General features: G+C 43.2%; 1 protein-coding gene across 1 annotated transcript in view; it reads right to left on the bottom strand.

Moving 5' to 3' along the window:
* Positions 1 to 26402, bottom strand: part of SHISA6 (shisa family member 6) — a 328227-nt gene that overhangs the window by 155274 nt on the left and 146551 nt on the right. The window contains exon 6 of the mRNA XM_023188070.3: positions 24185 to 24280. Coding sequence (XP_023043838.3) covers positions 24185 to 24280 — 96 coding nt within the window. The remainder of the gene's footprint in view (positions 1 to 24184; positions 24281 to 26402) is intronic.

The following is a 26402-nucleotide window of genomic DNA, read 5'->3' as shown; positions in this document are numbered from 1 at the left end:
ATTAAGAGGGGAGCTGGGAACAATTTGATGTCTAGACAAACAGTCTTGGGATACATAGGCATGAAGTCCCTGAACTGTCTCCCCACCTCACTCCAGTCTTCAGTGGGTCAGATGAGGACTTCCAGTCCAAGTCTCCTGATGCCATTTTCTGCCCAGTCAGATTCTTGCCAATAGACTCTCTCAGTGCCTAGCACAGGATCATGTCACAGATTGAAGGAACGAATAATTAAAAATGTTATTTTTCTTACAATTATTCTTTTAATTCAAAAGAGAAAAGACAGGAGTCTCAGAATTGCCTGCATCAGGAGCTTTTACTGAGTCTCTGGCTTTGATCTCCCTAAAAGCTGATATTTTTATTTTTATTTTGACTGAACTTTAGTTGAAATGTGTAATTTTCTACCTAGTTCTTGAGCAGTACCTCAGCCCTCACGTGCAGAAGTAAGAAAGCAGGTGTGAGAGCTTCATGTGCTTGGGGTGTGGCCTCAGGGCCCTGGGCATGTCCTCAGCCCTCTATTCCATGGGGCATCCAAGCACCTGTGTTCCTGAGTGGCCCCGTGGGGACATGCCTGGGCTGACTGGCAGGAGGTCTCTGGGGAATACCACCCAGCCCTCTTTTCCCTCTGCCTCCAATTACTGAGGGAGGGAGCAGACTGAGAACATATTTGGAAAACGTGTTCATTGTTGCTTTTTAAAAATCTCCTATGTAATTAGGTACTACAGGGGTAGTCAACCACGAAAAGCCACCACCAGTGCCGTCAAGTTCCATAAAACAAAAAAGAAAGCAATTAATCAAAACAAAGAAGAGGCCGGCTGAGCGCCAGCACCTGTTTCCACCATGCCATGCTGACACCCACCCAGTCGCCAGTCTTGACTATCAGGCAAACCCCACTTTGCCTGCATGTTTCCAGAGCCCGTGTTGATGTAGAGTCACTAAGTCTTTGACCTCCCTCCCAAGAACCCATCTCATCAATAACAGGGCCAGCAATTTTATTGTGTTCCCCTAGAAAAGCTTCCGGGGTGGGTCCCTGAATCTGACAATTGCAAAATAAAATAAAATACATCAACAAAACAATCAGATTCCCGGCACTTTTTTGCAGTGTAGTGGCTCTGTGGTAGTATTTGCATCCATGCAAAGAGATGAAGGGTACAAAGTCCTGCTCAGACTCCATCCTATTCCCTGATGGCTTTTGAACTTCCCCCTATCAAATCTGAGTCTTGAGAGCAATTACTCCTTAAAAACTTGAGTGATTCTAATCATGTACATTTATTGGAGAGGATTTTCACTAAAGTAAGGAGAAATTAAAGTAGGTTATATTATGAAGCCTTAGGGACATCTCTTGGCACATTAGCATAATCTCCAAGAAATGTGGTCTTTCAGGGGGCTCTCTGGGATCCTGAACCACATGGGGAAGAATTTTCCTTCAACCCTCCTCTATGACAGAGGTACTTCAGGGTACCAAGGTCAAAGAATGAGAGGCTATGAGGCAGCCATTGCAGAAGGTTCCATGAAGAGCACCAGAATTATTTCCGCAGCGTGCAGTTACCATCGCTTCAGCTATTTGTCTGACCCTGGCCCAAAGGGAGCACCTCTTCTGGTCCACACCATTGCTAGTTCCCTTGCTGAGGCCTGCCTCACTGCTTCACAGTTTCCACAAAGAAGTGATGCATTTCATCATATTCACTAACTGTTTTGGCTTTCTTTCTATCCCAGTGCATGAAAGAATATGTTTCCTTGCTCTCTTGAAACTTGGCAGGTCCATGTGACTTGCTGTGGCCAATGACATACACATGGATGTCACATGCATCATGTTAAAGTGAAAACATTTAAGAGCCATTTTCTATACTCCCCATCCTCTGCCATATTAGCTGAGGTTAGTAGTTAAATTGGACAAAGTGACTCAGAGCAAAGAGCCTAAGGGTGTATTCCCTTACAAAGGCTGATAGGCTGAGAATACCTCTCATTAAGTGGAAAAGATGTAAGGGATTAGAAAGCAAAGGAAACAGGAGTTTGGAGAACTACATTTCAAGAACTGTGTATGTTGATTGATTAACATCTAGAATTATTATGGAATCAAGTAAGAAACCTCATTTTTTTATCACACAAACTGCCAAAGGAACAGAGACCCTGATACTCTCCAGGACTTTAAACAATCCCTGGGCCTCTGACTATGGCAGGTTGGTGGGCTGAGAAAGCTGTGTAGTTCCTAAGGAGAATATATTCCCCAATATCCATTTCAGATGCAGCCAGAAAAGATAATAAAAAATAAGGAACCTCCTAAATGGTGGAGCTAGGAGCCATGCCAAACATTGGACAAGGAAGCCCCTTCAGAGAGTAGAACTGCAGCCTAATCACACATTCCCCACCTCAGGTTAGAAGCCCTTTACAATGCCTGCCAAAAGAAATTTCAAAATTGCTAAGGACCAGTGCCTGCTGTGTGCCTCCCTTCTGTCCCTTTATGAAAGGAAGTGTTTGTTGTGGTTTCCCTGTCCCTATGCTACTGCAATGCATGTGTGTGGAAGAAAGCATGTCTTTTTACTTTATAGATTTGTAGTTTATAAATCTGTAGAAAGATTAAGAGCCCCTCTGTAGACCTGAAGTAGAGACCATAACACATCGCTCCATGATTGTGTCAACAAGGGAGGTTGCATGTTCCGTGCAGCTACAGGATGGTGGAACCTCTCTTAGTATAAATTTTTGAGATACCACATGGAGGATATTTGTTTTAAAGGACTGTCCAAATAGGCTATAAACTTTGTGTAAGAAAAATAAATAAATCTTTGTTGGTATCCAGTCACCAAATTTTTGTAATTGCTCTCATCCCAGTGTAGGCTATTATTGTGATGACTATAGAACCCCATTACATAAACTTGGGTCTAAGATGACTTATTCTGAACTCTCTCATAAAAATTCCAAAAACTCCTTCTAAAATCAGAGTTAAATATTTACATGTCTGGGGCGGCTCATGCCTATAATCTCAGCACTTTAGGAGGCTCAGGCAAGCAGACTGCTTGAGCTCAGGAGTTTGAGACCAGCCTGGGCAACATGGTGAAACCCTGACTCTACCAAATAAAATACAAAAGTTAGCTGGGCATGATGGCATGTGCCTGTGGTCCCAGCTACTTGGGAGGCTGGGGTGGGAGGATCACTTGAGGCTAGGAGACAGAAGTTGCAGTGAGGGGAGATCACACTGCTGCACTCCAATCTGGGTGACAGAGTGAGACCCCATCTCAAAAAACAAAAACAAACACACAAACAAAACTTACATATCTGGGATAAGGCCAAGTGTCCAGGTATAGGAAGATACCAATAATGTAAACAAGTATTAGGTATAGAGTTCCCAGGTAAGGCCTAGTCTCTTTGCTCCATAAAGCTAGTCTAGTCAAAGAGCCAACAATCTCACTAGAAACACATGACTTATATGCACAAATAACTAAACAACATTATAAAGCAACAAACAGTTTAAAGACTAGGAGACCACAGACAAGAACTGTTCCAGGATTAAGGTGTGGAGAAAACTCGTGGAGGGTGAAGTACACAGAAAAACGCAAGACTTGTATAGAACCATAAAGTATGAGTAATATTTAAAGTAAGTCAAGTCAGTAAAAAACATTTCAGGCCTTATGAACGCAGAAAAAATATTGTGCATTCTGTGAAAGATTAAGTACACCAGGCAGGCTACCCACGTACGGCCTCAACTGAGCAGAAGGACAATCGGAATGACTGAAGGTAGAGCAATCTGAATGCCTAGAAAATGAAAGAAATCTAGGAAATGGAAACCACTACATGATTCTGATCAGAAGTATGATTTGATGAGTCATACTGAAGAAACATTAATTTGACAGTAGACAGTTGTCAAAAGGGCAGAGCAGAGAGGGTGGAGGCAGGGATTCCAGCAAAGCAGCCGCTAAATCAAATTGCAAATGAGTTGATGAAAGCGCATACTGGGGAAATGGACAGATACAGAAAAGTCAAAGGATGTATAGAAGGAGAATCCACAAAACAAGGATGCGGGGCAAGGAGTATGTAGAAAAAGGAATCAAGCAGAAGTTCCATTCATGGTTTTAGCTTGAGCAACTAGAGAAAAACGATGTTAATGACTTTTCGTCACAAAAAGAAGTTGGTTTTGGAGAGAAGAGGCTGACTCACCTTAGGAGATGCTGGGTTTGAGAGATGGCAGAAAATGAGTGTCGGTCTCTCCCTTTCCCACTCCCAGTGCCACTTCTCTGCTAAAAAGTTTTATTATTGGAGTTCAGCAAAAAGGTCAGGGCTGAGAGAAATGCCCAAGAGTCATGCATGTAAGTAAGTACATTCTTTAAGGAAAAGAGTTAAGAAAGAGAATAGTAGAGGTTTAACAAGAGCTTGGAAAATGTGCCTATTTGGAGTGATGGAAGGAAACTCTGCAGGAAAGGAGATACATAAGGTACAGTAAAAAAGAAACTGTAATCTAGCAACATGAGAAATGACTTTCAAGCAAGAGTGGGAAGTGTATAGTATCACATTCTGAAGAAAAAAATAGCAAGGAGAATGAAGACTAAAATAAAACCCTTAGTTATAGAGATTTAATTTTTCTCAGGGACCTTTGACAGTGGAGTTTAATTTATCTAGCTTTTTGCCTGGAGAGTTACATCATCATTTGCTAAAATCTCTCACTTTCTGCATGGCTCAACATTTCCATAAACGTTTTTCTGATTCCTGTCCTCCTGCATCTGCCACTCTAAAAAAAATGGGGAATGGACTGGGTGCAGTGCCTCACGCCTGTAATCCCAGCAGTTTGGGAGGCCGAGGCAGGCAGATCATCTGAGGTCAGGAGTTCGAGACCAGCCTGGGTAACCTAGTGAAACCCTGTCTCTACTAAAAATACAAAAATTAGCTGGGCATGGTAGTGGGCACCTCTAATCCCAGCTACTTGGGAGGCTGAGGCAGGAGAATCATTTGAACCTGGGAGACGGAGGTTGCAGTGAGCTGAGATTGTGCCACTGCACTCCAGCCTGGGTGACAGAGCAAGACTCTGTCTCATAAAACAAACAAACAAACAAAAATCTTAAAAAATGGAGAATGGATGGTCAAATAATTTCATACTTGTCAATGACATAATACTGAGTCCTACATCCAATATTGGTAAGTAGAATCAATTACTGGTTAGGGTTTCTCACAGTCGGGAGCAAACGCAGGGAATAAATACAGCACTACACACAATACCAGACAGTGTAGCCAGTCAAGGCAGATTGCATTTCATATGAGCAGCTCCAACAGAGCTGCATTCCATTTCTCCTACTCCATCTTTTTATTGTAAAATACAATCAAAGCATTATAATCAGAAACCCCTGGCTGTAATTACCACTGTTATCCCTAGCTATGTCCTCAGCATAACTGGAAAACAGAAAACTCCCAGATTTAAATTACTTTTAATAAAATAAGAAAAAAAAAAACTACAGCAAGTGATCTTTCCACTCCTGCTATAATCCTTGTGATGAGCAAGAGAGCCTGGAAAACAAAAAACAAAAACAAAAAACCTACGTAGAAGATAGAAGAGGGGAAATACCAGCAGGCCCAAGAATGATCAAAACTACTACTGGGGCCAGGCGCGGTGGCTCACAGCACCCGGGATGCTGTAATCCCAGCACTTTGGGAGGCCAAGGCGGGTAGATCACGAGGTCAAGAGATTGAGACCATCCTGACCAACATGGTGAAACCCCATATCTACTAAAAATACAAAAATCAGCTGGGTGTGGTGGCACACACCTGTAGTCCCAGCTACTTGGGAGGCTGAGGCAGGAGAATTGCTTGAACCCGGGAGACAGAGGTTGCAGTGAGCCGAGATCGTGCTACTGCACTCCAGCCTGGCAACAGAGAGAGAGTCTGTCCAAAAAAAAAAAAAAAAAAAAAAAAAAAAACCAACAACAAAAAACACCTACTGTTGGAATGAGTAAGTTCATCCTCAGTATGAAAATCCTGGAAAAACTTACTAGGTCAGAGTACTGATTACATGCAACTCAAAGTCACAGTCTTCTGAATGAGAAGAAAATAAAATAGGGAAAGAAGCACTTTGGAGATTGTTCATTAGAGAGGAAAGGAGGCATAGAAGTCGGGAGCAGTGGCATCCTGTAAGACGAAAGAGGACCCAAAAATCATAGGACACATAACTACTTCATCATCATCATCATCATCATCATCATCATCATCATCATATCCATTAATCAAATTGTACTTTTTGTACTAATAGAAAAGGATGCCTTTTTAAAAATAGGAATAGCATATACTGCTATAAATGTTAAAGGCATAAAAATATGAATAAACATATACTAATCTACTGTTAAAAATATAAAATGAGACTCCAAATCCAAACTCCTATACTGACAACAATTTTCTCCCAAACTTACGCGAAACTAACCATGAAGCAGAAGAAAATCTAACACAATACTTGGAAATGAATTAAACAGCCTTAAGGACACATTTGTAGTTATTAAGAAAAAAAAAAAACTCTTAAAACAGAAATTCAAAAAGTAAAAACAACCAGCAGAAAGAAAAAATTTAAAGAGAAGTAATTGAACTCAAGAAGTATATGAAAGAAAAAGACAAAATGAGGACTAACGTACAAGATGCCTAAGCAGGGGCTCTAATCTCCCTTGGATATGACACTGAGGTACATATCAAAAAAGCCCACCAGGTACCTGGAAAATGTACTCAGAATCAACAACTCTGATGTCCTAGCAAAATGAAGGCTTCAAAGATAAAGAAAAAAATTCTCCAGTCTTTTAAACAAAAAGATCAAATAACTTACAAGATCAGAAGACTCTGTCATCAGACTTCTCAAAAAAAAAAAAAAAAAAAAAAGAAAGAAAGAAAGAAAAGAAAAGAAAAGAAAAAGTAACATAGAAAGCAAGGCAACAATGGGACAGCATTTTCCAGGAGAAGAAGGTGTGAACCTAGAATTTCAAAACCAGGCAGATTGCCTTCAGGTGTCAAGTACGTAAAACAACTGTTTCAAGACACAAGAACTTAGGGAATTATGCATCCACGAGCCCTTCTTGAGCAATCTGTTGGAAGATAAACTCCAGCCAAGAGAGGACTGGGCAAACTTCAGAGAACAAACAAAATTAAAAGGTAGGGAACACACACACGCGTGCGCGTGCACACACACACACACACGCGGGTAAGAGAGTAGACATTCAGCACCCAGATGCTGTATGTGACAAAGTAGAAATAATGCAACTAAAAACTGGAAAGAGAAAGGAGGCAGGAAAAAAAGTAGAATAATCACATTGTTGTGTAGGCAGGAAGCGTAAGTTAAGAAATACCAATAAAATTAATAAACTAGTTTTACAAAGTTAAATAAAAGCACTTGGAACTAAGCAGTATTTAAAAAGTATTTTAAAAGTATTAAAAACTATTTACAAAGTATTAAAAAGTATTTAAAAAGCAGTATTTAAAAAGTACAAAGGTAACTACTAGGAAAAAAAAAAACCATGAAAATCTACCACCTAAATGTCAACATTTTAAAATACAAATGAAACAGCTAAAAACGTACAGCTTGTAAAAAAAAAATTAAGTTAATAAACTACCCTACAAGCTGCAAGCTCCGCCTCCTGGATTCACACGGTGGCCCTTTATTTCTAGGCCCAGAAGTTCTAGGCCCTGATGATTTCATAGGAGACCTGTTTCCAGCCTACAAAAGCCAGAGAGCCACTGTGTTGTATATATGTTTCCAGAGCATTGAAAATTGAGTGGAATTCCTAATTTTTTTTTTTTAAATTTTACTTCAAGTTCTGAGATACATGTACAGAATGTGCAGGTTTGTTACATAGTTATACATGTGCCGTGGTGGTTTGCTGCACCTGTCAACCCATCATCGAGGTTAATGCATCTCGCATGCATTAGGTATTTGTCCTAATGCTCTCCCTCCCCTTGCCCCCCAACCCCCAACAGGCCCTGGTATGTGATGTTCCCTTCCCTGTGTGCATGTGATCTCATTGTTCAACTCCCACTTATGAGTGAGAACATGTGGTGTTTGGTTTTCTATTCCTGTGTTAGTCTGTTGAGGAACGCTTTTACATTGTTGGTGGCAGAGTAAATTAGTTCAACCGTTCTGGAAGACAGTGTGGCAATTCCTCAAGGATCTAGAACCAGAAATTCCATTTGACCCAGCAATCCCATTACTGGATATATACTCAAAGGATTATAAATCATTGTACCCTAAAGACACATGCACACATGTATGTTTATTGCAGCACTATTCACAATAGCAAAAACTTGGAACCAACCCTAATTATTTTAAGAAAGCAAGTATAACATTGATACTAAACAGGATGCAGCATAAGAAAGAAAACTATTAACCAGTATCATTCATGAATATTGACACAAAATGCTAAATAAAATATTAGCAAACAGTATCCAACACTATATTAAGAAAATAAAACAACATGGGATTTATTCCAAGATTGCAAGATTAGGTCAATATTAGGAAATCCATTTACATTGCACAACAAACAAACAGATCTAAGGGAAAAGTCTATGATGATCTCTACAGATGCTGAAAAGTCTTTTGACAAAATTCAATACCCATTCTTGATTAATAAGAAAACTCAAAAAAATAGGAACTGAGCGATAATTTCTCAACATGAATTCTTGTGAATCAATTTACCTAGCATCTCTGTCTATCTACCTTAGTCATAAAGACAGGATCATAATGGGAATGCTGTGGAGGGATTTCCACTAACATCAGAAACAAAGCAAAGAGGCCCTTTATCTCCACTACTATTCAACATTTTACTAGTGGCATTAATCCAATGCAATCAGACAATAGAGAAGCGTTAACTGTAAAGAAGTAAAACTGGTTGGGCACGGTGGTTCAGGCCTGTAATCCCAGCACTTTGGGAGGCCGAGGCTGGCGGATCACTTGAGATCAGGAGTTCGAGATCAGCGTGGCCAACATGGAGAAACCCCGTCTCTACTAAAAATACAAAAATTAGCTGGGCGTGGTGGTGGGCGCCTGTAATCCCAGCTACTTGGGAGGCTGAGGCAGGAGAATCACTTGAACCCAGGAGGTGGAGGTTGCAGTGAGCTGAGATCGTGCCACTGCACTCCAGCCTGGGCAACAAGAGAAAAATTCTGTCTCAAAAAAAAAAAAAAAAGTAAAACTGCCTGTATTTGCATATGATATGATAGCATACCCAGGACGCCAATAATAAAAATAAGCAATAAAAGAAATCAGTAAGGTAGCAGAATATAAAATTAACACAAGGAAATCAATAGCCTTCATATATTCAAGCATAAACAGTTAGAGGGCCTGTGGTAGAGAAACCTCATTTACAGACAGCAACGATGATCAGCCACTTAGAAATAAACCTAACAACACGTGATCCCGGACCAGGAAAAACATTTTTCTTTTTACACTAGTGGCACATTTGAATAAACACTTTAGATTATGTACCGGTATTGTATCAATGATAATTTTTCTGATTTTGATAATTATACTGGGCTGTGTAAAAGAATGTCCTTGAATTTAAAAAATACTTATGTACTTAGAAATAAAGGGCCACCGTGTGAATCCAGGAGGCGGAGCTTGCAGTGAGCCAAGATCGCACCACTGCACTCCAGTCTGGGCAACAGAGCGAGACTCCGTCTCAAAAAAGGAAAAAAAAAAAAAAAAAAGAATGAAAAAAAAGAAATAAAGGACCACCATATCTGAAATTTACTCTCAAATATTTCAGAAAAACAATTATAAAGAAATATATTCTGATTTTGATAATCATAGTGTGGCTGTGTAAAAGAATGTCCTTGAGTTTAAAAAATACATATGTACTTAGAAATAAAGGGCCACTGTGTGAATCCAGGAGGTGGAGCTTGCAGTGAGCTGAGATCACGCCACTGCACTCCAGTCTGGGCAATAGAGTGAGACTCTGTCTCAAAAAAAAAAAGAAAGAAAAAAGGAAAAGAAATAAAGGGCCACCATATCTGAAATTTACTCTCAAAAATATTTCAGAGAAATAATTATAAAGAAATATATACACATAGTTACAAAACTGTATGTTTATAATGTGTGTATGTGTATATATCGTTATACATAACAAAAGAGAGACAGAGAAACAGAGACTACGAGAGGCAAAGAGATAGAAAATGATAAACCAAATGTGTTAAAATGTTAAAATTTGGAAAATTCAAAGGGTATACAGGAATTATTTGCACTAGTATTCTAACTTTTACATATGTCTGAAATTGTTTCTAAATAAAAACATTAAAACATAAAGTCAGTAAAAACGTTGTGGGCCTAAAACTGGCTATGTAAATGATGGTATAATAGCATATATGATTAAGCAGTCATGGGGGAGGTGCAGAATTGAGCGAAAACTGTAGATGTAGATATCAAATTATCTATAAGGAATATTAAGCTAAAAAAAAGCAATATGCAGAATTTTGTGTTCAAAAATGTATATGATTGAGTGGTAATGGGTTCATAAAAGGTACAGAGATTACTCAATTAAAGGGGCACCAACTTTGACAGAGGTGGGAGGGGCTGTCTTAGCACAGATGCATTGTATCTCAGCACATATGCAGGAGTCCTGAAATATTAGAAATGAAGAATATCTTGTTGAAAATTTACAGGTAGGGAGGTGCAGACTCAGAAAGATGAAGCAATTTTCTAAGACTACATTTATCTGCAAATTATCAGGTCTCTTGACTCCCAGGTTGGAGTTGTTTCAATTTATCCATCCAACCATCCACTCATTCTTTAATGAATATCCACTGGGCATCAACTATGCGCCAGGCACTGTGCTAGCCATAGGCAACACAGTGGTCAACATCCCCAGATATGGTCCTTGCTCACATAGGGGCAAAGACAGACATTAGGCAAGACAGCATACAAGTTAAAAATAATATTTTGAAGAGTATGATAAAGAAAATATTACGAAAGATATGATTTTCGTTTGAGGGCCAAGGAAGACTTACTAGAGAAAGGAAAATGTAGGCAGAGACCTGAATGATGAGTATATTGGTCCAATAGGTACCAAACTGGAAGAACATTCCAGATAGAAGGAAGAGCCTGTGCAAAGGCCCTAAAAAGGGAAGAGCAGAAAGGAAGCCAATTTTGGCTAGAGTGCAGTGAGCAAGAAGGACAGCAGCAGAGCAAGATGCCTGAGTGTTAAGCAAGGGCTAGATGATGTTGAGCCTTGTTTGCTTTCATTCTGAGTCATGTTTTCTACCACAGAATAGAGGAATGAAAGAAGAGTATGTGCATCTTGTGATTTCAGAGTTTTGAGCTCAGTATTTTTATGATGGGCAAGCACTGTTCCAAAGAGTTAGGGTGTGTGTGTGTGTATGTGTGTGTGTGTGTATATATGTGTATATATATATGATATATATGATTCTGGCTCCAATAAAGCCTTAGAGGTTTTAGAACCTAGGTAATAGCAATAGAGCTGAGCTTTAGAAAGGTTACATTGGAATACCTTAGGTTAGGAAGGTACATTGGAATAAATTTGGTTAAATGAGGTAGAATGAGTTAGATCACTCTGGCTGCTCAGTAGAGGACAGGATGTGGGTGGAGGGTGGGCAGTGGAAATGGAACTCCTTGGAGGAGGCCTTTGCAACTTGTCTGGATGGGAAGCGGAGGAGGCACAGACTAGGATCCTGGCTAAGAAGGGGGCAAATTATGTGGAAGTTCAAGAGAATGAAATAGAATGGTAACGGACTTGGACGCAGGCAGTGAGAGAGAGAAAGATGTCAAGGATAGTGTGCAGTGTGGAGAGTGCTGCTTGAGCAACTGTGTAGCTAGTGGAGCCATTTACCAAGGTGGGGAACACCAGGGGAAGAGGAAGTTGAGGGAAAAGGGCCAAGGCCCGATACATGACTGAGCAATCATACAGAATGATCTACCTCAATAAATGCCCAGATATCTTCTTAAAGGGGATCTCCTGAATACTAAGAATGTCTCATATCTAAAGAAAAGGCTATGATGACAGAATTTGGGCAGAATTTGGGCTTAGGGGCAAATGCTCAAGAGCAAGAACATTCCCCAGAACCTCTCAATTCACATAAAACAGGGCGCTACTTATTCTACTCATTTGGTCCACTGGTACCCCAACTCCCACCTGATGCGGCCAAAGAACCTGCCTTCTTTAGCCCCAGCCATGTAGGGCCTTCTTTGTGGATCCTGGCTTGAGGTTCCATTCCCTCATTGCCCACTTGTCTACATTTTTGGCTCTCTCCTTTGTTTTTCACTGTGGGAACCACGTCTTCATCTGTGTAAGCATAAGCTTCTCTCTAATCTGCTACACCCCAAGCTGGGCATAGCTCATATCTTAGTCCATTTGTGTTGCTGTATCAGAATACCTGAGACTGGGTAATTTACAAAGAAATGAGGTTTATTTGGCTCATGATTCTGGTGGCTGCAAAGTCCAGGACTGGGCAGCTGTATCTGCTGAGGGGCTCATGATGCTTCTACTCATGACAAAGCAAAGCGAGGTCTAGGCGTGTATGGAGATCACATGGCAACAGAGGAAGCAAGAGAGCATCTGGGAAGCAAACTCACTTTTATAATAACCCACTCTCAGGATATTAATCCAGTTCTGTGAGAGAAAGAACTCAACCCTGTGGGACAGCAATAATCTATTCCTGAGGAATCCTCCCCCAAGAGCCAATACCCTTCTACTAGGCTCCACCTCCCAACACTACAGCACTGAGAGTCAAATTTCAACACGAGTTTTGGCACAGCAGCTAATGACTATTCCATGGCCCTATCTATTTCGGTTGAATGGATTCAGGGCTCAGGCGTTCAACTGTTCTTAGTGAAAAACTAGAAAACCATTACATTTCCCCAGAGTTACTCCCCCAGGACAGAAGAAAAAAAAAAAGATTCACTGGGAAGCAGATGAAGAGAACAAGAGTCTGACATCAATCCTGTTCAAGGAATGAATACTTTATGAGCTCTGGCCCCTCTGAACCCAAACTGCAAATTTATGAATTCCTTGTGGAAGGGCCTTCAGGTATGAACTATGAACAACCTGCTATTAATCTTAGAAAAAAGCCACTTCTCTTCAGTCCCATGTTCATATTGGGAGGGTCTTATTACTGGTACCTTAAACAAGGATATGAATGGTCTAAGACTCAGAGTGGCAGAAGAATAGACTGCTCTGAGAACACATGGGGTGTTCAAACTCAAAGACATCCTCTGGGGGAAAATCTCCCCACCTTATTCGATGCAGTAGGCCTACATTTAGGAAGTATCTTATCTTGAAACTATCCCAGAATGTCAGACAATAAAGGGTCTTATCAATCTTCAAGGCTCTGATTTACATGAGGAAACTGAGGCCTGCAACGGTGAAACTATCCATGATTGGGGGTCACGGTTGAGTCTCTGGGGAGCACGAAATCCATAAACCCACTCAACTCCCTTCAGCTCTGCAGTCTGAGCTGCACCACAATTCATGCAAATGGGGACACCCGTGCTGAGAAGAGTAGAGGTGAGGGGAGTTGAACATCAGTTTGTAGTCCATCTCTGTCCATGGAGTCAGCCATACACAGAGGTCTGCTTTTTGTGTGTTGCTTCGCTCCTTCGTTCTGTTCTTAAAGGCAGAAGTGTAAGGAGGAGGAAGAGGGCATGGACAGTGGTCATTAATTGTCATGTTTAACTCAGCCCACATTTTTGTGCCTGGAAGGATTCAGGACACTGTCTCCAACCCGCCTTTCTAGCTCTGTTTCCTACTGCCCCCTACAGGTCTCCTATGGTGCCTTCAATTTTCCACTACCTGCCTACAGGTGTCCTATAGCCCCATCACTTTCTTATTACCCTTTACAGGTGACTTACGGCCCCATCATCTTCCTGCCAACCCTCTACAGTTGACTTATGGCCCCATCACTTTCCTGCTCTACCCTCTACAGGTGACTTATGGCCCCACACACCTGCATTTCCATGATCACGTCTTTGTTTAGGAGGCTCCCCCACCTGAAATACCTGTCCTGCCCTATTCTCGGCCTGTCACTTTTTTCTTTTCCTGCAAGGTGATTCTCTCAACCCTTGTCTCCCATAGGAGGCCATTGAGCACCTGTCCATTCAGAGGCAACATTTTTCTCTTATAATATCTTCCACTGTTCTTGGGATCTACTTCATGGCACTTCCCATTTACTCAGCAGGAGTTTTACTGCCTGGCTTCTCATAGGCAGAATCTGTCTTACTCATCTTTGCTCAACTGATCCTTGAGTTTCACTGGAATGGGCAAATATACATGTCTCTGTGGCTGGTTTTGGTTCCCTATCTAGAACAGGTCACTGGAATCATAAGAGGTCCCTGCATCCCCCCTCAGAGCTCTTCAAATTATTTTCCTCCTCAGCTATGGGACAACCTGCCTTCCAACATGCAGGATATGGAATGAGACTGTGTGGCACATGAATCTTAGAAGTGATCTTAAAGGCCATTGAGGGGACTTCACTGAAATTTAAAAAAAATATTTTCTATCAGTGCTTCTCAAATTTTAATGCGTGTATGAATTACCTGGAGTTTTTGTGATAATAAAATGGTGATTCTGATTCAGTAGGTTTGGGGTGGGGCCTGGGAGTCTGCATTTCTCACTGGCTCCCAGGGGAAGCCAAGTGACTGGCCTGGCATCATCCTTTGAGGGGTAAGGTTCTACAGCACTCTTAAGCTCCAACAACATGAAGGGCGACCACTGCTTGAGTGCTCAGAGCTCTGGTGCAGGTGTTTCTCCTACAGTCTCCACAATAGCCCTGATAAGTAGGTAGTACTGTTACCCTATTATATAGACGAATGTCAAAGAGGCCAAAGTCACACAGCTAGCAAGGTTGGAGCCAGGAGTCCAGCATGTCTTACTCCATGACTCTCTTCACAGTTTTCTTCTTCCAACAACCATCGAATGAAGAATGTTTACATTACTATTTGGAGTGGAGTAAGACTGAGGCTGAGGCCATGATTCTAGGCAGGAGGGGCTGAAATTTATTTATTCTGCCATGTTTATAATCTGCACAGAAGCAGAGTCACAGAATAATATAGTTAGGTTCCAAACGGTAATGCCCTGGGAACACCAGTCTTCTGCCCCACTTCTAGGCCACCATGAAATCCTGGCCACTGTGGATTGACAGGCTGTTTTCTCCTGGCCACAGACCCCAGCTGGCATAGAGAAGCCATTCCTATCTCCTTCCTGGGGCTTGACTTAGCCCCATAGCTTAGCTTTCAGGGTCTGGGAGACTCTTGGCAGTGAGCAGTAGAGAATGAGGGAAGCAAATGCCAAGGGCTGGCACCCAGGAAGGGGAGATTCCCAACTTGGATGACCAGTCAGTGCCAAGACCAATGCCAGGAAGAGAGACTGTACTAGCCCAAGGGTCATGGCAAGAGAAAGCTCAGATCTGGCACCAGGGATGGATTAGAAAACAAGAAAAGCAGCAGCCCAGAGCTGCTAGACCTCTGGCCGAGCAAGCCAGCCTCTGGGAAAACAGAACTCTGTCCTCTCTCCTCTCCCAAAGACACGGTAAAGAAAGCACCAAGATTAGGGTTATAACAGACTTCCCGTGAGCCTCCCCTTCTGCCTAACAGAAAGAAAGACAAGCTGGTGAACGCTGAGGAATACGGGACACATTCATGATCCCCAATGTCCAAAAGTCTCTCTTGCTCCCAACCGGGGGCCATGGGAGATCCAGCTATACCTGAGGTATTCCCCTTTTTAGGAAAGCATCCATGTACCCTATAGGTAGGTAAGAGCTGAAACTTCCTCAAGCAAGCAGCCTTGCAGTTTATCTGGCACTCCTCCTTTGCCCGGTACTATCTCTCCTCTCATACCAGCCCAGAAGACTGTCCCAGTGGATTGCCCTGCCACCTGCATGGGCCAATGGTAGCAGGCCCACAAACAAGCATTAAACAGGGATATGAATGCTCCAGGACTCAACATATGCCTGGTGGATGGGAATTTTTCTCTGTGACACCATTTGCCAAGGTAGTGTGAGTTGGGTGACAGCTTAGATGCCCCATGGAGATACCAATCCATGTGCCACTTCAAACCAAGCACTCTCTTCGAATGAGGTGAGCTAAAGAAGAACGATGCCCATTCCTGGGTCGGCCTGTAGACTGACTTCCTTGGGGCCAGGCCTGTGGCTTCAAGTGAGTCCCCTGAGGGCAAACGTGGTGGTGCTACCTTAGAGGTGGACTCTGTGGGTGGCTCAGGAACTTGTTCCATGCTTGAGTGCTTAGTGCTCTATACTGCTCCTCATGTCAATGTGACTGGCTTAATTGCTGTGAATCCAGCTGGAGATGGAGTCCTGGGCCATACCAAGGAGTCACAGCATCCTTTCAGCTTTCCGGAGGGTGGTGGGTATTCTTGTTAACAGAACCCATATGGGAAATGGAGTTTTGTAGAATCATTGCCCTTAGGCAAAATGACTGAAATTACAAACAGAACTACCCAACTGAGGACTCTCACAGGTTTTTTTTTTTACCTTTAAAAATATATATATATTTATATATATATAAACATATATACAATATATATAATATATAAATATATATAAATATATAAATATATATAATATATAATATATATAAATATATATATATAAACTTTTGTTTGAACAGTAGTTCTGTTGAGGATAAAACTCACCATTCCTACAGGCCCATCTTTACTTCTGATGCAATCATTTTTTACCAAGTAGCTACGGTGTGAGGTTGACTCGATTCTAACAACATATGGAATCACACTGACACACCATATTTTCCTAAGGGTAAGACTTAGGGACAGCCTGTGGGTGCTATCCAGGGTCATGGGAAACACTACTGAATAAAGCTGAGCACACCAAGTCAATGACAGGTTCTCCGTATCCAGCCGTTAATCAGGAGTGAACGGACACGAAGTAAACAGGGGTGCTGTCCCACAGATGCAGATCTGAATGACCAATAGTCAGCTGAGATCTTTGGTGCCCTCAGCCCAGAACCCGAGAGTTCCGCTCTGCTCTGCTCCCACTCCTCCCCATCCACGCCTCACCTACAGAGCCACACAAGAAAGACGGCTCCCAGGTGGTACTGGCTTCACAGAGGCCATTCCCAGGCAAGCCTGTACTTCCCTCTCAGCGTTGAAAAAGCTCACTGTTGCCATGGAGACTGGACGCCTTCTGAGCGCTGTGCTTTATCTAGAGTCCAGCGTTCAAACACCTTGGTATACTCAAACCCACTCACTCCCCTGGCTCTCCGGATCGTGAAAATATCAAGGCAGGCTTCTATTAGTCAAATGCCTCAGACGCCTCCTTGCCACAATCCACTGTTGGTCTGGGGTTCTTGGCCAAATCCTGGTGTGGGGGTGGCAGCCTGTGATTTTACAGAGGCCCACACATACACATGCATTTTTTCTCCCTAGGAGAAAAGACCTAATTTCAAATCTTGTATCGTGTGAGGCCACAGGCAGCACCCAGACAAATGGGCTGGTGCGAGTGGTGAGCACGGCCCCTGGATCAGATCAGCCGTGGGGCTGCAGAAAAGGCTGAGGAGATAAAGCGAGCTCAGCCCCAGAAGGCAGTGCTGGGTAGGATGTCCACAGTCCACGGAAAACCTGACGCAGCTGGAGGAGGTCCCTGACCTCAGCTTCGATTAACTTCTCTGCTTTGTTCAGCCTCCCACGTTAATGGTTAGTCCCTGGCCATCGTTACTTCCCAAAGTCACACTCCTCAAAAATCTTCTACTCTCACATCCTCCACCAGTTCCAGGGACCAAGGTTCTTATCCTTGCTTCCCCTTGTCCTGCTCTCTTACTCCCATTAGACTATTTACCCCATTCATCATTGACTAACATCTCTGCGTTTTCTGAATTTTATAAGCCAGGCCTGGCTTCATGCGCTTCTCAGAGTCAGATACAGCAAGTGCCATCAGCCTAGCCTCTAGAATTCCTCCAGCCCCACAGCTCCTCCTCCTCCTCAGATCGGTGCGCTTGCACAGCCAAGGGGGTACCTTTGTGATTCCCCTTGTTGGTGAGACTCCTAAATTGGCCTCAGGATGGTCACTTTTCCAGCCTTGACCTCATCACCAGCTCCTATGCACTCACCCCTTTTTTAGCATTTAGTCCCTGAACTTTCCGCCTCAGACCCCATGGAGTGCCTCTCTGGACAGCAGGATGGCCATACCCAACCCAGTCCCCAAGAGCATTATCTGGATGGGATGACAGGATCTGTTCAGGGCTGTTCTGTGGAGTCTGGAAAGGTGCTTTCAGGCCAACAGCTTCTTGCATTCTGGCCTTGTCTCCGTCTCCCAGGTGACCTCAGAGCAGTTCCAATATTTCCTAGGGCCTTGGAGCTGTGCCAGTTCGAGCTCTGGGCAGAAGGACCCTTATGCTACGTCTCTGGGTTCTGCAGGTCATTGTGAAAAATGATTTGAAGCCAGACTGGCTGGGCTTTCTCCCACACCATTAGGGTGACCAACTGTCCTCATTTGCCAGAAACTTTTCCTAGGACACAGGATTTTCAGTGCTAAAACTGGACAGTCCTGGGCAACTTGGGATGGTCGGTCACCCTAACCCCTCACTTACAGCTGATGGTTTGCTTTCCATTTCACTGAGAGATGATCACATACACCCACTTGCCTGCACCTCCATTCCCTGCCTTAATTGCTCCAAAGCTCCTAACTCCATTGGACCTACTTCATAGATTTACTTGTGTCTTGATTTATTTCTGTCTTCTCTGACTGACATGTAAGTTTGTCTGCTGTATCCTCAGTGCCCAGGACAGCGTCTAGCATTCAGCTAGTGCTCAGGAAATGTGATTTAGTGGAGGAATTAATGGAAAAATGGGCAATCGCTCCTACAACAGAGTGATCACTGTAGCTCCTTCCTTTTACAAAGGCTTCAAAAATGTCTCCCTTTCTCTCTCCCTTGGTCTTTCTTCCTCTCTCTCTCTCTAATTCCCACCATCCTCTACCTGGCTCCCGGCATGGTAGAAAGGACCTGGTGAGTGGTGAGAAATACCAGAGGAGGAGGGCAGGTAGTAACTCGCACCGTCACCTCCATGGGGACCTACATGTCACATTCACTCTGCGGCTGCAGTGAGCACATCTGCCACTGCCGCTACCACCACTGTAAGGACCCCTTACTCAGATCTGGTGTGGCCAGGGATATCCCAGTGGAAACCACTGGAATTGACAATATTGACATGTGGGGGTTCTGGAAAGAATTCCCTGGCTTTTTCAACGAGGCTCAAAAATCAGCCAGCCTGACTGAGTTTTTAACCAAATTGCCAAAGTCAAAGAGGGTTTCCATAGGTGTATTCATTTAGACAGATTCTGAAAATCTATCTGAAGGGACTGAGCTTCCTGTCCGGAAGAGCAGTCCCTGCCAATCCAGTGTTCATGCTGTAACTCCTGGCTCCTCTTTTTTACGACTTCCTGTCTTGCAAAATGTGTGCCTCTAACAAGAAGAGTCATCTTCTATTGAGCATTACGTGTGGTTCCCATGGAAGCACAGCCCATCCACCACCTCAGCTGCTCCCCAGCTTGGAGAGGCAGGATAGCACAGTGAGCAGCAGCTGATCTTCAGAATCAGGCCTGGATTTGGAACAAAACACGACTGACTGCTTGATGTTGACTTAGGCAAGCTGCTCAACTGCTCTGAGTTTCACTTTTTGCCTATGAAGTGAAGGTAACGAGCTCTCCCACAGGGTGGTTGTAAAGGTGAAGATACGGGCACACAGTATGTATGTATGTATGTATGTATGTATGTATGTATGTATGTATGTATGTAAAGACCTGGTACATAGTAAATGCTCAACAAATAGAAGTCTTCATCACCGAGCTTTCATGGTGGCAGCCTGGGAGGACTCTTTGCCTTGCTAAAGACCGTTCTGTGTTCCAGTGTTGGGGGCTGGTTGATCTTGTCTAATGAACGAAGAAAAGATTTCAGGGAAATTTGGCCTACATTCAGGGTCGCTCAGATCAGCATCTTAGCCCTAGATTCTATTTATCATAAGCGATGAATGAACAGAAGGTCAAAGAAAGGAACCAAGGAAAGGCAGACATGCAGAAGTAGGTACTTAGAAGGAGACAGTCAGAGGAAAAGTAAGAATTATAAGAAAAAGAATGAGCATGCCATTCAGTTAGAAAGTCCTGAAAAAGGGTGTCAGAACTAATTCTAGTCCCTGGGAAGCCTAAGGCAGTGCTGTGTAACCTGGGGGGTTGGTCAATCACTGTAGAACCTTCTAGACAAAAATGAAGGCTCTACCAACAGGTGAGAGACATAGTAGAGGCCTTTGAGGGATATGGAGCCCCCACAGGCAGAATTCTATGTTTTATAAGGTCTCACATTCTCAGTCCCACTAACAAAAGAATACCCATTTATTGTAGGCTTCCTTTGAGAGTATTTAATTACCCACGCACTATGGATCTTGTTACAAAGCAGACAGATCCATATGCATTCTTACCTCCAAGCCCTTGAAGTGGAGGAGCCTCCATTGATGCTAGAGGGTGCTTCTGTCTCCAAGCTGCCTCTAGAGCCTATAAAAAAGGGCTGACAGGGCTGGGCGCGGTGGCTCGTGCCTGTAATCCTAGCACTTTGGGAGGCTGAGACAGGTGGATCACCTGAGGTCAGGAGTTCGAGACCGGCCTGGCCAATATGGTGAAGCCCTGTCTCTACTAAAAATACAAAAATTAGCCAGGCATGGTGGTGCATGCCTGTAATCCCAGCTACTTGGGAGGCTGAGGCAGGAGAATTGCTTGGACCCAGGAGGCGAAGGTTGCAGTGAGTCAAAATTGTGCCACTGCACTGCACGCCAGCCTAGGTGACAGAGTGAGACTCCGTCTCAAAAAAAAAAAAAAAAAGGCTGACAGAACTGCTGTCAACTAAGATTCCAATCAAGACTCCCACCCTCACTTAGAACAAGGACCATCCATGCTTGGCTCTTGGATAATCAGAGTCTGATTAGAAATACATACTAAATTAAGTGATCCAGGTTAGTAGGGCAATGGTAAAGCAGGTGTTGGCTACCCATTTAGTCCTGAGAGTCAAAATGGGGCAATGCAATGGCCAGATGCCACCAGGAGGCCTAAGGAAAATGTTGGATGAAGGCAGAGAAAGGCATAAAGGAAGAGGATCTACTGAAGTTAAAACAAAGGATAGAGAAAGAAAACAAAGAGAATTAAACACACACAAATGAAAATGACCCCACATTATATGTTTCTGAATTGTTCCCTTCCACGGGATATTTACATGGGGCCAGTTGCTTACAGCTAGCACTCGGAGTTGAACTTAGTTGCTCTGAAGGAAGAGAGGATGGTTCTCTGCCCTTTATCAGAGATCCAAGCTGTCCAGAGGACTAAAGAGTCCCTGATATTAGAAGGGAAGTTCAGACCAGGTGTAGTGACTCAGTCCCATAAACTCAGCACTTTGGGAGGGGAAGGTGGGAGGATCCCTTGAGGCCAGGAGTTTGAGACCAGCCTGGGCAACATAGTGAGACCCTGTTTCTACAAAAATTTTAAAAAAAGTAAATTAGTTGGGCATGGGAGCATGCACCTGTAGTCCTACTCAAGATGCTAAAATGGAATGATCACTAGAGTCCAGGAGTTTGAGGTTATAGTGAGCTATGACTGTGCTACCGTACTTCAGCCTGGGCAACAGAGTGAGACCCTGTCTCCCTCTCTCTCTCCCTCTCCCTCTAAAAAAGGGAATCTCTATTTCCGAAGTCTGCCTGCACCCACTACCCCCACCACCACCCTCAAACCCAGATTCTTTGTTCTTGAAATTTCAGCTGTTCTCTAAATAGGGAAATACACACAAGGTACATTCCTGGAAAGAGGTGGTGTCAGAAACCTTGGTAGAGAAGGGAATGGGGAGAAAAAACACGGCACAAATAGTGAATGGGGAGAACAAACAATGTATGCACAGGAGGGGAAGGTGGTGCCACAGAACAAGTTAAGATGGGAGATAAGAAGCATCAGACACAGCATAGCCCCACAGGCATGGGCAGGGGAGAGTCTCCTGGATGTCCCAAGCAGCAGTGACTGAAAGGACAGATGGGGACTGGGAATCACCTTTATGTGGCTATGATGGAGTCCAGTTCATTTGGAAACAGCCTTAAGTCCACAAATGGATAAATGCATGATCTGGCTCCCCTATGGCTTGGATCCTCTCTCTTTCCACTCTCGTCCTCTTTTATCCTGCTGTACTCAGACTGGCCCCCTTGCTACTTCCCCAATTCCCACCTTATTGGAGAGGCCTTCCCTGGCAAGAGCAGCTTCCTGCCACTGCACTCCCTGCTGCCTGCTTTAATTCTTCTCCTTGTACTTATTGTCAATAATTTATTTTGTCTGTTTCCCCCAGTGGAATGTGAGTTCTGTAAGGAACTCCGTAAACTCCGTATCTTCTAAATATTGCTTAGCACATAGCAGGCCTCATTAAATATTTGTTGAAAGAATGCATGAACCGAAAGCCATCATATTTATTATATGTATAAAGAGTTCTTTTGGTTGAAGTGTTGGGTGTTTTGGGTTGGACCATCTATAAGGGTAAGGGGTAGAGGAAAGGGTGAGCAACCACGGCAGTGGAGAAACCTCCGTAAGAGTTGCTGTGTTGTTTGGAAATCCATATTTCCACCTCTGCTCCGAGGTTTGTAGGCTTGTGGCAGCTGGCCTCCACATTGGCCCCCAACAACCCTCGGCTCCTGATATTCATGCCTCAGTGTAGTTCACACCCACTCAGAATAGGATATTGCAAAAATAATGGTGTGCAACCAATAGGATTGGTCATCAAAGACGCTGTGTCTTCTTTCTCTTTCTCTGATTACCCACCCTGAGGAAATCCAGGCACCATGCAGTGAAGACACTCAGCTACCCAGGGAGAGAACGTCACAGGGAGGAACTGAAGCTTCTTGCCAATATGCAGCATCATGTGAGTGAAGCATCTTGGAGGCAGATCCTCTAGCCCTAGTCAAGCCTTCAGAGGAAGCAGCCCTGCCTGACGTGGTGATGGCAACCTCATGAGACTCCAAGCCCAAAGCACTCAGGTTCCCAACCCACAGGAACCATGTGAGATAAGAGATGTTTATTACTGTTTTAAAATGCTAAGTTTGAGAGTAAATTGTTTCACAGTGCTAGGTAATAATCACAAAGTGGATGACGTAGGGACCAGGTTTGAGTTGATAGACTATGGCCCAGAATGTATCTTTTAGTGAGTAACTGTGAAGTGCATTTCCCACTCTGGAGATAGCTGGTCCCAGTTTGATTCTGCAACTCTTAGTAGCCACAAATGCCACCTGTATCCTCAATAAACTTTATTTAGACACAAATAGACACAACAGAAAATACATACACAGATACAGATTTTTTTTTCTCTATAGGATGAACAAACATCACATAAGGAATTGTAAAACTAGGTGCATGGAACGTAAGAAAATATTGCACAGTTCCTTGTTTACTCACACAAGACACATATCTCAGGGGAAGACAGGGATACACTATCCCTACAACAGAATTCACATTTGATCTATAACAGCACACAGGTATTGGGACGGTAATCAAAGGAGTTAGGGATCCAGTGACTCTTGATGTGACAGAATGCTCACAACACTCATAGGACCTTGTTTAAACAAAAGACAGAATTGAGGAGGAGTCCGTGCCCCCCGCACAGATGCTCTGCAAGCTGTCAGCTAGGTCGTAAAGCAGCTCAGCAGAAACTCTAGGTTAGCTTTCATCTTGAAGCTTGAAGGTTTGCATAACCTTCTACCTTTGTGTCCACATCCCAGAGTGTTTACGGAGACACACTGAGGATGCTGAAACTCTCCACATGCACACCGGCTTAGATACCACAGTATAGAACGTTGACATCGGTTTATAAAATGCAGCTTTCAAAAGGAAAAGGAGTAATAGCCAAGAGGCGAACACACACATTGCAAATGCTGCTACATCCACCGGCAGTGTTTTCTACTACACTCCCGTGGTCCCCTCCCACAGGGAGCCGCCGGCATCTGCGTCCTGCTCCCCGCCATGGGTGGAGTGGGATGGGTGTCTCTTGGAAGTCTATCGCCCTCTAAAGTCACACCTGTGACCTCCTGGTAACTCCTGTCAGAAGCCACGCATGTCACCAGGACAAGCTGCCATGGAACCACCCCACTTATTCCTGTCCCAGACAAGCCTCTGGCCTCCACACCATCTTCTCATTTCAGATGGGGGTTCCCTAGGCCACCTCTGTATTTTAGTAAAAAATGGTTTCCACTGTACCCTTGGTGTGTCCTCTTCCTAATGTGACAAATCCAGATGAGATGAAGTTATGGAGATCAGGTCCTCCACTTCGGTAAGCATCCTTCCCATAATGCCCTGCAAGAAGATGGGGCAGAATTACCTGGCGCATCCACGACACCAACATGGAAGACAAGCGCAGCTGCACCTCACTCAACAGTAACGGCATGCATACCAGCAGCTAAGTCAGAAGGTGGAGGCAGTCAAGAATATATATACACATATATATAAAATATATATTATATATGAAAATTATATATATTACTGAATATATACATATATATTATATATAATTACATATTATATATGTGTATATATATAAGTGTATAAATACACATATATATACTCAGGGGAAGACAGGGATACACATCCCTACAACAGAATTCACATCTGATCTGTAACATATAATATAATATATATATAAGTATATATATACATATATGTATATAAAACTGCGCAACAAAGAACAAAGTCCTGGGAACATTACATTACATTGAACGTATAGGAGAGCACAGGAGATACATGGCTTGATTTTGGCATTTCTGGCTGAGTGCAAGGTACACCAGAACCTTAGTCTATTTGTCCCAACGCTCTTTCCTTTATCTCACCTTCCCTCTGTCTCTTTCATCCATTATTCATTTGTTTTTTCTTTCTAATGTTGATGAATCACACCACAACCTGTGGGACTATAGCTTGTGACTTCAGAGAAGTCCGACAGCAGCTGAGGCTGACAAATAGAATGGTGGTTACAAAATACTGAGAAAATATATATGTGCTTCGCTTCCTTGACTTTCCGCAGCAGACATTATCCCCTGCCCACCTAATGCAGATATCTATATCTACCTGTGGGTTTGAGGGGAGGAAAAGACGGAGGGCAGGTTAGGATTGTGGATAGAAATTCAAAGAGAAGTAAGTTAATGTTCTACTTCTGACATTCAAAATAGGATTTTGCAGTATGCTTGAAATACAGGCATTGTAAAGAAAGAAAGGCCTCCCTGAATGCCCTCCTAAAGTATGCACATGTGAAAATGGAGAAAAACCATTTCTTTCATGCTACCACAAGAGTGTATTAAAAATCATATGTATAGCTATAACAATGCACAGAACTACTTCAGATATAATGTGAAGTTTAAAATGGACAGAAATGGTTCACTAAATAGAATCACAGTGCTGTAAAAATTCAAACCGGTGCATGCATGCACACACGCACGCACACACACGCACACACACACACTCACAAAGATAGAAAAAAAGCACACCAACATATCAAAGACAAATGTGTTTGGATAGTAGGAACATGAGTGCTATTTCTTCTGTCTTTTCAGCTTTTCTATATTTTCCAAGTGTTTTTTTCCGTATGAATATGTAATTTGTTTCATATAAATAAGTAAAATAAATGCCTAATGGAAAAAATTATGAAAATACAAAGACAATGCAAATCACGATTTTCCTAACAAGCCACTCTCTGGATCAACAGATTGCAACCCTGGGTACGTGCTGGAATCGGGGGTAGGGGAACGAGGAGAAGGAGACCATTAAGACAAATAGCTAATGCACATGGGGCTTAAAACCCAGACGATGGGTTGACAGGTGCAGCAAACCACCATGGCACATGTATACCTATGTAACAAACCTGCATGTTCTGCACATGTATCCTGAAACTTAAAGTAATTTTTTTTTTTTTAATGCAGACCCACAGACTCAACTCCAGAGATTCTGATTCAATTGGCTGGGGTCCAGGCTTAGGCAGGTATATTTTTAAAACACTCTCTAGTGATTCTAATGCCACCGGAAATGAGAACCACTGCCTTAGTGTAAATGGAGGAGCAACCTAAGCTCAGTTTATTCAGGTGGCTTCAATGAATACCTCTTAGGCACTCAGCTCTACCCACTATTTATATTCAGGGCTTCAGCTCTCTTCCTCGGAAAAGGGGAGTCTAGCTCCACTTCCCTCCCTCTCACCCGAGACCTCAAACCTGAGCATGCATCCGCATAGCCAGGAGGACTTACAACAGGTGCCGGGTCCCACTCCCAGAGTTTCTGATTCAGAAGACCCAGGATAGGGGTCAAGAGTCTGCCCTTCTATCAAAGTACCCTGGCGATGCGAATGCCACTGTTTTGGGAACCACACTCTGAGAAGTGGTGTCTTCGCGCATCAGGAACAGGAGAATTTTGTCACTGTTTCCCTCACACCCTCCCT

The sequence above is a fragment of the Piliocolobus tephrosceles genome, chromosome 16, assembly GCF_002776525.5.
Source record: "Piliocolobus tephrosceles isolate RC106 chromosome 16, ASM277652v3, whole genome shotgun sequence".
Lineage (NCBI taxonomy): Eukaryota > Metazoa > Chordata > Mammalia > Primates > Cercopithecidae > Piliocolobus > Piliocolobus tephrosceles.
Note: the sequence above shows the minus strand (reverse complement) of the source record. Positions and strands in the feature narration are given on the sequence as shown.